Raw genomic sequence first — 12427 nt, 5'->3', positions numbered from 1 at the left:
AAATAAGTGACATTAAAAAAAATAATAGAAAAAAAGGACTTTTGAGTCCACTGCAGACCCAGAGCCATTCTCACACAGCTGATAAAGGTGGTGTCACTATCCACAGCAATTTTCCCTCTGTGCCACACATGAAAAGTTGTCACTGCAGGGAAAACCAACCCTGATGCAAATGTTTGCCTGAAGAGGGGTGCTGGCTGTGCCTGGAGAACACAGCTGTACCAATCCCCAGGACAGGGCTGCCTTTGTGTCCAACAGGGCCCAAGGATTACTGCAACAAGAGTCCCCACCCTGAGAAACAGGAGCAAAGCCTCTCACAGACAGTGCTCCCACCATGCTAAAGCTCCCAGGGATAAAATTAAACCCCTCACAACTGCACAAGGTCACACTCAATGTTTGCACTGACAGTCACTCAGATTTGTTCTGTTATTCGTTTTATTCAAATTTTTCATGTCGTTTACGGTTACCACTTTTCAGAATTTTTTCTCCAAGTATTCCCAGTAAATCACCCCTCTGTGTTTTACAGTGTATTTCACCCACTCTTTGATATCCATCTCCAAATTTCTTTCCTTTAAGCTTACTCTATTTCTTCACTACAGGTATGCAGTGTTTTTCCACCAGTCCTCATTTAAAATATTACAGCATCTTCTCAACTGGGTCTCCAACCTAGCAAAGAACATTAATTGTTAATAACCAGCTCCTGTCAGAACACATTTGCAGCATGAAAACTCTGCTCCTCTGTTAAATTTGAAAATATTTATCTCCTTCCAGCTTCAGAGTGACAAATCCAAGGTCATGTGGCAGAATACCACAGCAGGTCCTTTACAGAAGTAGATAAAATAGGATAATACAATGGTGACTATCTAAATTCATCATTTTAATGTACAACATAGTCACCAAAATATTTTTATCTGCTGGGAAACGGTGGAAGATTTGCTTCACTTCCTTGGTGAAACAAAGTGTTTCATTCATTTCAGCCACAGCCCACTGACGTTTCTTAGAGAAAGGCCTGTCAGCCCTCTCTGATAACATGAGATACACTGAATTATATTTCCAAAGGAACTGTAATCCTCCAGTTGCCCAACCAGCCCATTTCTCAAAAGGACTGTGCTACAGGACAACAGCAACAGTTGGTGCTCATGTTAACAAGACCAACAACAGAAGTTCTAAATTTATAAATGGCCCAAACCAGACAAGAGCAAGTTGCCATGTGCTTCACTTGTGACACCAAGCAAGGTCACAGGCTCATGAAGTTATTACAGGGAACAGCAACTTCTTCCATTTTTCAAACAGTGAAAATAAATCTCAGAGCACAAATATACTTGTCTTCTGCTCAGTTAAGTGCTACATCTGAGATGAAAAGCTAATTTGATCTAAATGGGTTAAAACTGTAAGTTTTAGTTTTAAATAGTTTAGTTTAAAACAACTGAAACAGATTACAGACATAAAATGTCACTATAACATAACTTGGACAAATTTTATACCAAATTTGTCCAAGTTATGTTACAGTGACATTTCTGTTTTATACCAAACATCCACTAAGACTACAGAAATGTCACTGTAACATAACTTGGACAATTTAATGTGCAGGTAAGGAACCAGAAAATAAAACCAGCTCTGGTATCTGAGTGGGGTGACACCCAACAGTTCAGGATTTGAGAGCTCTGAGCTAAGCTGCAGCACAAAGTCCTCTTTGCTTTTGCAATCCTGCCAAGGGTCTGTAGGATCAGAAACACTGCACTTGCTGCTCTTCACCTGCAACTTGAAAGGGAATATTTTGCAGGAAAGTCCATTTTTTTTCCTCAACTCATCTACTCCTTGGGAAAAGCCCAAGGCAACTTTCCAGACCTGGCTGAGGATCCAACCATGGCAAAGGTGGGGTTTGAACATTCTGATCCCATTTCCCAGCTGGACAGGTCAGCTCTCACTGCCCTGAGCTGTTCACTCCACAGCTCACAGGCTGCATTTTACTGGCACCAACACAGGGATGTGTGCATTGCACTCAGCCCTGAATAATGGTGATGCCTGAGAAAATGTTCCCAAATTTCCATGAATTAAATCACTTTTACAAACAGCAGTCACACTGTTTCTGATGGACTGCCAAACAAAAGCAGATCTGTATCTGAGAGACTCCAGTGAGGCACCTGACTCTCAACAAGAGTTACAATAATGTACAGCTGACTACTCATTTCCATGGCATTCTGCAGCAATAATAATCAAGATGATGGATTTTCAGCTATTGAAATGCTCTCACTAGAATAATTTTATGTCAATCAGCACATTAATAACAGAGCCTCTCTGAAGTTCTGCAGCATTAATCATAGTCAATCAAAAGCTCTCACACAACTCTGATAACAAAGTGTAACAACAGAATTAACTCTTAACAGCTGGTAAGCTCCGAAGTGCTCAGAAAGCTTCATCCTAAATAACTCTCAGGCATTGATCCAAATAGATATTGTGATTTTCCAGGGGGAAAGTGTATAAAAGGCAAGTAAAATGGTCAGACATTGCCTAATTTCTTAGCTACAAATGCCACTGAGTCTTGTTTCAATAAGTGATAATAAACCCAAGCAGAAAGTCAGTCTGCTGTAACATTTCCTTGAGGAACTCAACACAGCAAGTGTAGAATTCTTCAGAACAGCCATTCCTGTCAATCTGTGTGAGGCTCTTGGCAGGAATGACAAAATAAATTGACAGATTGAAAAAAATAAATAGACTCTAGTCTTAAAAATGGTTTTCCTTTTTGTTCATTCGAAAAATATAGAAACCAGTTAATAAATAAAAAATAAAATTTCTTTGCTATTTTGCAGGTTTGTAATGCAGTGATGTGAGAATCTTCAGACAGCTGACAAACACAAGTTACCTTCTGAAGGAGATTTTAATTAAAGAAAAGAGCTCTCAGCCACACACTCAAATGGAGCCTGCATGTCTTCCATGAATAAATCAGCTATGAAAACTTTGTGTGCACACTCCTGAAGTTAAGTTCAATGTGCTTGTTCACCACTGCACAATAAATCACATGGGGGATCTGCAGATAACACGTCAGTATATGATATTCCCTGTAATAATCAAGTAAAATAAATGGTAAATGCAAAATTATGGTAAATTACAATAAAAAGTTTAGTACAGGTAATTATATACTATTATTCATATTAATTCTGATTGAATGGTTTTGAGAAGATGATGCACTAAAAAAAATCTAGAGGAAGGCAACAGAAATTATTAAGAGCTACACAAGATTCTTACTACAAGAACTTAAAGCCTTCCCTACATAAAAAGATGGTTCAAAGAGGAGGCAAATAAAATCAGAATACACTGAAAGTCAATAACTGACTTTACCTTGCATCCACCATAATCCCCAGAGCCTCCAATTGGGAAACAAAGCCTGAAGTGGGAGATTGCACAGGAGGGTCAGGAAGGCACAGAACGAGCAAGAGTGGCTGGTAAAGCCTTGGCTCAATGAGGAACACAGAGCAATTGAAGAAAGGATTATTGATGTGAGCAAAAGTCACCAGATTTACTGAGATGTAAGGCAGGCAGCAGCTCATTGAGTTTGTTCTCTTATATTCTATAAGCAACAGGTCAACTCTAAATCACCAAATCTTGAAGGAACAGAAAACATCAGTTCTTGTTTGTCTCTGGAAAACAGTGCCTATTCTGCTCTGCAGGAATTCATCCCCTTCCTATTTTGGAACAAATCCTCCAAATCTATCTCAAAACTCTTCCCTAAAAAAGCAATCACCAAATTTTCTCCACATCTTCTCCACAGAAGTGTTTGAACAATTCTATGAGTCAGAAGAAAATGGTCTAAAAAGTCTAGGAGAATCCCAACACAAATATTTCTACAGGCAAACCAGTATTTCAACTTATTTTCAGGAAAGTCAAAACAGCATTTACTAAGAAAGGAGAATAATTTCCAAATGCAGTGGATTATTTTTAAAAAATAGCAGTGAAATATCAAACAGCTTTTCTTCCAGGTCATTCCTTGCTTCAAAGCTAATCCTGATCAAGTGAAAGAAAAAATTGATTAATAATAGAAAGTTGCCTGGTGCCTTATTTCACTTCCCACTGTGGATTATGTAACTGAAGACAGCATTAGCAAATTTGCTGGGAAATGCCACAACTGTGCTCTAGATATATTTGACTTTTTTAACTTGAGAAAAGCAGTCTAAGGAAGTATGACTAAAAATGCAAAAATATGAAAAAAATCCAGAACACTTTAGAATCTGAGTAACCAAACAACCCAGGAATTTTTTGTTCTGTTAGGTAACTCCATAGACCTGCTTTAAGCAGAACTAAGTTAGCAGCTAGAAATACAGCTTGTAACAACCATGAAGGCCAGATTGTTATTTTAAGTCAAACACAAAAACCCCACAGAGATAAAGTAACAGCGCGTGCAAGGTGCTTGCAGTACTTCCAAAAGTTTATCCTTAGAAACACAGAGTTTAAGGGGCCAACACAGCAATTCAGTGCTGACATTTTTATCTTCTTAAATGCAGGTAATTTATTTTTTAATTCCTGAAATGAAGGCTTATTTTCTGCCATTCTTAATTGCACAGGCAGGAGCAAGGCTGGAATGAGTGACACCAATTTCACTGTTGTGAAAGGCCAGAGCAGCTGTCCTGGAACTGGGGCACTGCTGCAGAGGTGAAGATGGGAATGGAAAGCAACACAAGTCTCCCTTTCAAAGGCCATTTCTGGGGATTAAAAGAAAACCTGCACTGCTTAGAAGACCTCAAATACATGAGTTATCCCCAGACAGATGCTTCTGTGAGAGATATGGTCCCTTGGCACCCAAATGGTGCTTCTGGAGTTGTAAAAACCTTATTGCAAATCAATGTGATTTGGGGAAATCAAAGTCAATTCCACTGTAGGACTTTGTTCCAGATGATCTTAATGACTTCTCCCTTCCTCCATTGTCTTTTCCCAGTCACTGGTCAGGAAATGGTGAAGCCTTGAGCTCCTATCTGAGTTTTTAATTAAATTTATTGGAAGTAGAGCTTAGATAACAATATCATTTCATGATACCCTTGCTACAAATGTACCACTCACACATCCCTCTATAAGCTACATTCCAACTCACACACAATCAGTTTCCTCACAAGCTCTTTTCTGTTCAGAAACAAACTTTTAGACTTAGTCCAAGTACAAAGTTAATAAATTTGGGTAACTTAAATAACAGACAATCACAGCATCACTTGACCATGATTTCCATTTGGGATGACATCCAGATGGCAATCCAAGGCCTACCTTTTATAAGCAGGATGATATTTATGGCACTCTCACATACAGCTAATTATCTGGAACTGTATGAGAATGCCTAAGAAATTATTAACAACAAAAAAAATAATAATAAATAAATAAAACCTGCAAGGATTTCTGCTATCACAGAATTTAACCTGTTTATTTCATCCCTTCAGTTCACGTTCCCCAGCAGCAATCTGACACTGTTTCAGCAACAGCCACACTTTCAGACAAGAGAAAAAACACTGTAACTCTTAGGGTGACACAGTTTATTTACATGTGGCAAGCAGAAGCCTGAAGTTGCACTTTGCATTCACCTGATATAAACCAAGGCACAACGATTATTTGTAACAGCCAATAACTGATTTTAATTCACCCACCCTCACCTCACACTGCCTCTGGGTCAGTTATTATGAGCACCCCTACAGTTCATGCTCTGCCTGAAGCCCAGTAAGAACCATGGGAAGCAGCAACATTATTAATAGAACCATTGAAGGTAACAAAGCTTTAAAAGATTTATTAGCAATGCTTGGAGGTTTTAAAACCACACTGAACAATCAGCAGGGCTGTCCAGGACACAGGTGACCCTGATGCAGGTGCTTTTCCTGCACTACAATAGCAAAATATTTCAGGAGTTGACACAAGTGTGGCTGAGAGGTGACTTGGTTTCACAAATCACTCCAGCTGCATTATGCAGCTTCTGGAAGAATGAAATGGGAGATTTTCCCCCCATGGAGAGCCTGATGGCACCAGTGCAGCCCCCACAGCTCTCACTGAGGAGCCCCAGGGCTGCTGGACACGAGGGGAACACAGAGGGCCTGAGTGCATCCAGAGACAGAAACAGGCACAGGAAAACAAACACTGCCCTCTGCTCTCCCCAGAAAAGGCTGTTTTAGAGGAATTACTCCCCAGCATGGAGCAAGACAAGCTTTCATCCTGAGTAACATCAGTATCTTTCTCCCTTCAAAACCAGACTTGATCTGCCACATAATCCACAACAGAAATGAGATTTTAGCCTTTGGAGCCTGTGCAGCCTTAAAGCAGGCTACAGCCTGATAAAAACACTGGATATCTTTATGTATGACCATTGAAAAATGACCATCTTTTCCTTAAAATAAATACTTTAGCTACTAAAAAGTGACTTTTTTTCAGAAAGATTGAGTCTGAAGCCAGAGGCTTCATGTGCTCTGTTGATGTTACTGCTCACTGCTACAAATTATTCCTGTCACATGAAAAGCAAGAAACACCTGGATGACACAATAAAACATCCACATTACTCCTCTCAAGGACACATGAGCCCAACTTGCAAAGTGAACCCAAGCTGTTCTCTTTTTAATTTCCTTAGAAGGAGAATTAATGAAAGATCTTGTGCTAATGCATTGATTGAGCAAATTTCCCTACAAGCTTGGCAGGCAGCACATTAACTACAACCTGGGAGAAACAATAAGTATTTAACAAAAAAAAAATTTCAGAAAATGCAAAAGAAATAAAAAAACCAAATCTCAGCTATTGCACTGGCAGCTGCTGGCTCTGAACTGTGTAGTTAAGGCAGCAATGACAGCTTGGTTCTGATAAATCCTGTGATGGTACCCAGTTCAAGTTCAGGTTTTACTTTTTGGGGGTTGCATTCCCATCCCTCAATCCTTTGTCATCCTACTGAATTTCTTTCTACATCTCAAATGCACCTGAGGAAGATCACACTGTTCCAATGTATGAAAACAAATGCAATGAGTGCATTTTTCCTGCAGGATTTCTGAGCTGCTGTGCATGGCAGAAGGAAGATGTAGGAGATTTATTCCAGCTAAGAAAAGCTACAGCCAAGCCAGGCAGGAGCCATCAAACACCAGCACCTGGGGACTGTAAAGCAGTTGGAATGCAGAACACAAACCCAAACCATGCAGGAGGGAGCTGGAGGAAATGCCAGGTGCCATCCCAGATGCACCTAAAGCAGATGATGGTGCCTGTGTCAGGGATCATGGCACTCAGGGCAGCTCAAGGTCAGGGTCAGCAGCTCCAGGCTCAGCCACAGCTCCAGCCTCTGCTGACTCACAGCACAGCACAGCACAGAGAATTCCACCCTTCCTTCAGAGAGAGGATTCCTCCTGCACCATGAACAGGGACAGCAGTGAAAGCCTCCATTTGTAATGGAAGCCCATTTTAATACCTATGGCATGGGCACCTCTTCTGTCAAGGGCTCATTACACAGATGGCAGAACAAGGTGATTTGTCAAATGATAAAAATCTAAACTCTAATCCAAACCATCTATGTCATCTCTAACTTATGCTCAAGCACAAGACCTAAGATGCATTAAAAATTCAAAAGGATATTTGTTTTACTGAATACAGAATAATGAGGAATTTTATCTAATAACTACATGGTCTGCATCACTAAATCATAATACATTTCTCAAATCATGTCTTATCCAGTCATTCCTAAGGTATTGAACTGTGACTTTACTTTTCTGGAAAATATGTTCCTAAAAGACACACACAGTCAAAGTTATTAGAATTCAGCAATTCTTCCTTGGTTATATTTTCTTTTCAATATGTAAGACAACAGTGTGCAACACAGGCCAAAATAAAATTTAAAAATAACTGCATGGTCTGTATCATAATACAGCTCTCAAATAATGTTTTGTCTAGTCATTCCTAAGGTATTAAACTGTCACTTTTTTTTCTAGAAAATGTCTAAAAGACACACTCATTCACAGTTATTAGAATTCAGCAATTCTTACTTAGTTATATTTTCTTCCCAATATGTAAGACAACAGTGTGCAACACAGGCCAAAATAAAATTTAAAAATAACTGCATGGTCTGTATCATAATACAGCTCTCAAATAATGTCTTGTCTAGTCATTCCTATAGTATTGAACTGTCACTTACTTGTCTGGAAAATGTGTTCCTAAAGGACACACTAATTCACAATTATTAGAATTTAACAATTCTTACTTGGTTGTATTTTCTTCTAATATGTAAGACAACAGTGTGCAACATAGGCCAAAATAAAATCTAAAAAATTTATTGATCTGTTTAGGTCACTAATGAATTCAAATTTCACAGTCCCCTGGAGGAGCTCCTCTGTAGCAAGTTTCTTAAATTGCTATTTAATTTAAATATTACCTTAATACTGACTCTCAATTTTTCACATACATAAAGTTAAATCACAAAAAAAAAAATAAATCTTTCTCCTTCTATCCCTTTGTATCATACAATTAGAACTATCTATTTTTAATTTAATTACTTTTCAATCATGTTCATCATAATTTCCTTTATTTCCCCAAAGCCCTCAAGTCGAGGGTTAAGAAGCTTCCCCATCCAAGGATGCAGCTGAATCTACAAAAGCAGGGATATGAGCAGAAACCATTCTGGAATCCTCACTGCAGGAAAAAAAGTGTTTATTTCTTGAAAAAAGATTGCTGTGAATTGCAAATATTAGCAGATGTTACTATAAACACTAAAAAACTGAGAGTAAATGCAAAGTAAAAAAAAAATCCAATGAAACCTGTAAATAACAGAACTATAAAATGTCAAAATATCCAATGAATTGCCTTATCATTTTAGAGCTGAAACTTTAACAATTCAAATCAACTAAATGCTGAGAATTCAGTCTTTCTGCTTCACGAGACAAGGGTATAACTCCATAAATAGATTATTCTTGGTTGTTCTCAAATGTTTCATGAATATTGTGCTTGGAGTTGGTTTTTGCTGGGTTGCTTTTTATTCAATATCTGTGAGCCTCAGTAAGGAGCTTGTGTTTATAAAAAGGGGGAAAAGATTTACTGTTCCCAATTATGAAATCTGTAAAATCCATAACAGTTAAAACACAAAACCTAAAAAAGAGCATAAAATCAAAACCCAGAAACCAAATTAGTTTACTGGTATATTTACCTATAACTTCATGAATGCAAATCAAACTTCTATGCCATGAAAAATAACCTCAGAAATTATTCTGTCTGGCTTTGCTGATTTATCATATAATCAAATTCTTGCAGGTTGTTTTTCTAGCTTTTCAGGTAAATCATAGGCACACAAATTCCATGTGCTAAAATAATGCAGATTTAGGAAAAAAAATGTAATACAGCCTGTAATTTACCAAGTGCTTCTAATATATGTGCTAAATATGCTTTTTCATTATAAAGTAAAACTCAGTGCTTGAATTTCAGCTTGTATTTCCTTAACCTGTGAAATACTGTTCAAAATAACTGTGTTGCACTACAGTTACAGCACTCGCTCCTCAATCTCAAATAAAATACTTACACAATAATGTTTTCAATATCTGACCTTGTTTCCAATCTGAGTTCCAGTCATCTGCACTACCTGTAAGATCAGGAGCTACATTTTAAGTTTAAAAAATTATAATGATTATAATGAACTTTTTTCAGCTCATTTCTAGCTTCTTGAGAATATCAAAACGTACATACTCCAAAATGTACATATTCCCATGCAATAGGAATTGATACATCCGTGCTGCAACTGAATATTTCCATTTTTTATATCGAGTCCCTGTAAGTCAAGGCTTTGTTGTGATTTTGGCCTAAAACGTTAGGCAAAATGTCAGTTATATAAGGCCACGCGTGGAGGCACACGCACTCTAAAAAACCCTGCTGCTGAATTAGTAATGGAAAAAATAAAGGATGTCTGCTCTGACATGCGTATTCACAGAGGGAACAACGCGTTCATAGCACCCCAAACTCTGTCCCACCCTCCCTCCCCGGCCCAAGTCAGCCAGGAGCAGCCATTCCCATCCTGCCAAATTCCAGAACCAGCAAATCGGCCTAGAAACAACAAGAAATTAAAAACCGCAGGGGAAGAACAGGAAGGGAATTCTTCATTGGGCTCAGCCTGCCCTTCCCACAGGATCGGAGCGGGCCCGGGCTGGGCCGCGACCTCCACAGCGGGACCGGCCCGGGCTCGGCTCCGCTGCCCGAGGAGAGAGCGGCGGCCGCGGGCCCGGGCTGGGCCTGCAGGGAGGGATCGGGGCAGCTCCGGGCTCAGCCTGCCAGGGAGGGATCGGGGCAGCTCCGGGCTCAGCCTGCCAGGGAGGGATCGGGGCAGCTCCGGGCTCAGCTCGCTTTCCCAGGGAGGGATTGGGGCGGCCCAGGAATCCGCTCCCTTTCCAAAGGAGGAATCGGGGCAGTCCCGAGCTCAGCTCCCTTTGCCAGGGAGGGATCGGGGCAGCCGAGCTCAGCTCGCTCTCCCATGGAGAGATCGCAGCACCCTGAGCTCAGCTCCCGCTGCCACGGAGGGATCGAGGCAGCTCCGAGCTCCGCTCGCTTTCCCAGGGAGGGATCGGAGCACCCCGGGCTCGGCTCGCTTGTCCAAGGAGGGATCGGGGTACCCCGGGCTCAGCCTCCTCCTCCCGCATGTGAAAAGCGGCCCCGAGCTCAGCTCGCTCTTCCAGTGAGGGATCGAGGCACCCCGGAATCCGTCCCCTTTCCCAGTGAGGGCTCGGGGCACCCCGGGCTCCGCTCGCCCTCCCAGTGAGGGATCGGGGCACTCCGAGCCCCGCTCGCCCTCCCAGTGAGGGATCGGGGCACCCCGAGCTCCGCCCGCTCTCCCAGTGAGGGATCAGGCCGGTCCGGACTCCGCTCCCTTTCCCAAGAAGGCACCGCGGCTGCGGCGGGCTCGGCCCCGGCCCCACACGGGATCGCAGCGGCTGCCGCGGCCCCGCGGGCGGAGCGGGCCGTTCCCCGTGCCCGCCGCCGCCGCCTCTCCCAACTTTTCCAGCCGCAACTTCCACGTTCCGCCCGCGGCGCCGCCGGCCGGGCCGCGCCGGGCTGGGCCCTCCCCACCCTCCTGTCTCGGGCCGCGGAAGGTCACGGCGGCCGCGGGCCGGGCTGCCCCGCGCGCTGGCGGCGGCGGGGCCGGTGCGCTCCGTACCTCTGCGGGCCTTCGGGGAGTGCCGGCGGCTGCGGGCGCTCGCTCGCTCCTCCTCGATCGCGGCCGCTATCGCCGGGTCGTCCTCGCCATTGTACCACACCAACAGCTCCTCTCCCGCCGCGATTGGCTGCCGGGACACAACACAGGGCGCGCGGCCAATCAGAGCGCGCGTTGTTGGCGGGGCGGGGAGCGGCCGCGGCGGCGCCCACGGCGCTGCTCCCGCCGAGCCTCGAGGGCGCCGCCCCGCGCGCCGCCTGGCGGGCGGAGGGCGCAGTGCAGGGAGCGCCGCGGGCCGCGCCGGGCACACGGGGAACAGCAGCGAGCGACCAAAACAGCCCAAAATAACCCAAAAAACACCTAAAACCAACCCAAAATCATGCAGAAACAACCCCAAAACTGTAACACACACACGCGGAACAGCAGCGAGCAACCAAAACAGCCAAAAACACCCCAAACCAACCCCAAAACCAGCCCCAAAACCTCTCACATACAGAACAGCACCCAAACAACCAAAACAGCCAAAAACACCCCAAAAACACCCCAAAACTCATCATGGACTGTAATACACACACACGGAACAGCACCATCACACAAAACAGCCAAAACCACCCCAAAACCAACCCTAAACCAAATCCAAAACTTCACAGACACACACAGAACAGCAGCAAGCAACCAAAACCAGCAAAAAACTACCCAAAACAACCCAAAAACAATGCCAAAAACAACTCAAAACCTCACAGACACACACGGAACAGTACCCAACACACAAAACAGCCAAAAACAACTGAAAAAACAACCCCCAAAACAACCCTAAAACTCGTCATGGACTGTAACACACACACGGAACAGCACACAAAACAGCCAAAAACACTTAAAACAGCCAAAAACACCCCAAAACCAACCCAAAACCTCACACACAGAACAGCACCAACACACAAAACAGCCAAAAACAACCCAAAAACTCATCATGGACTGTAACACACACACAGAACAGCACTGAAACACCCCCAAAAACAACCCCAAAACCTCCTCACAGACTGTAACACCCACACAACCCCCAGAACACAAAATATCATTAAAAAATCACCCCCAAGAAATTCACAGGAAAACACAGAAAAACTCCAGAAAAGTGACAAGACAAAAGATCAGAGAAATACTGAAATAAAAGATAAACCCTAAAAATGTCAAAAAATAAAAGACTAGGAAAAAAAATCACAAAAAAGTCAAAATCGGAAAAAAAGACAAAATCTCAAAAAAACCCAAAAATCATCAAACCCAAACTTCCCCTCTTTCAATTTGTATCCA

The 12427-nt window shown here is 42.6% G+C and overlaps 1 protein-coding gene across 1 annotated transcript in view; it reads right to left on the bottom strand.

The window, feature by feature from the left end:
• The window catches only part of PRDM2 (PR/SET domain 2), a 61063-nt gene that overhangs the window by 27388 nt on the left and 21248 nt on the right, over positions 1 to 12427 (bottom strand). The window contains exon 6 of the mRNA XM_058039136.1: positions 11123 to 11249. Coding sequence (XP_057895119.1) covers positions 11123 to 11249 — 127 coding nt within the window. The remainder of the gene's footprint in view (positions 1 to 11122; positions 11250 to 12427) is intronic.

This window comes from Melospiza georgiana, chromosome 22 (assembly GCF_028018845.1).
Source record: "Melospiza georgiana isolate bMelGeo1 chromosome 22, bMelGeo1.pri, whole genome shotgun sequence".
Classification (NCBI taxonomy): domain Eukaryota; kingdom Metazoa; phylum Chordata; class Aves; order Passeriformes; family Passerellidae; genus Melospiza; species Melospiza georgiana.
Note: the sequence above shows the minus strand (reverse complement) of the source record. Positions and strands in the feature narration are given on the sequence as shown.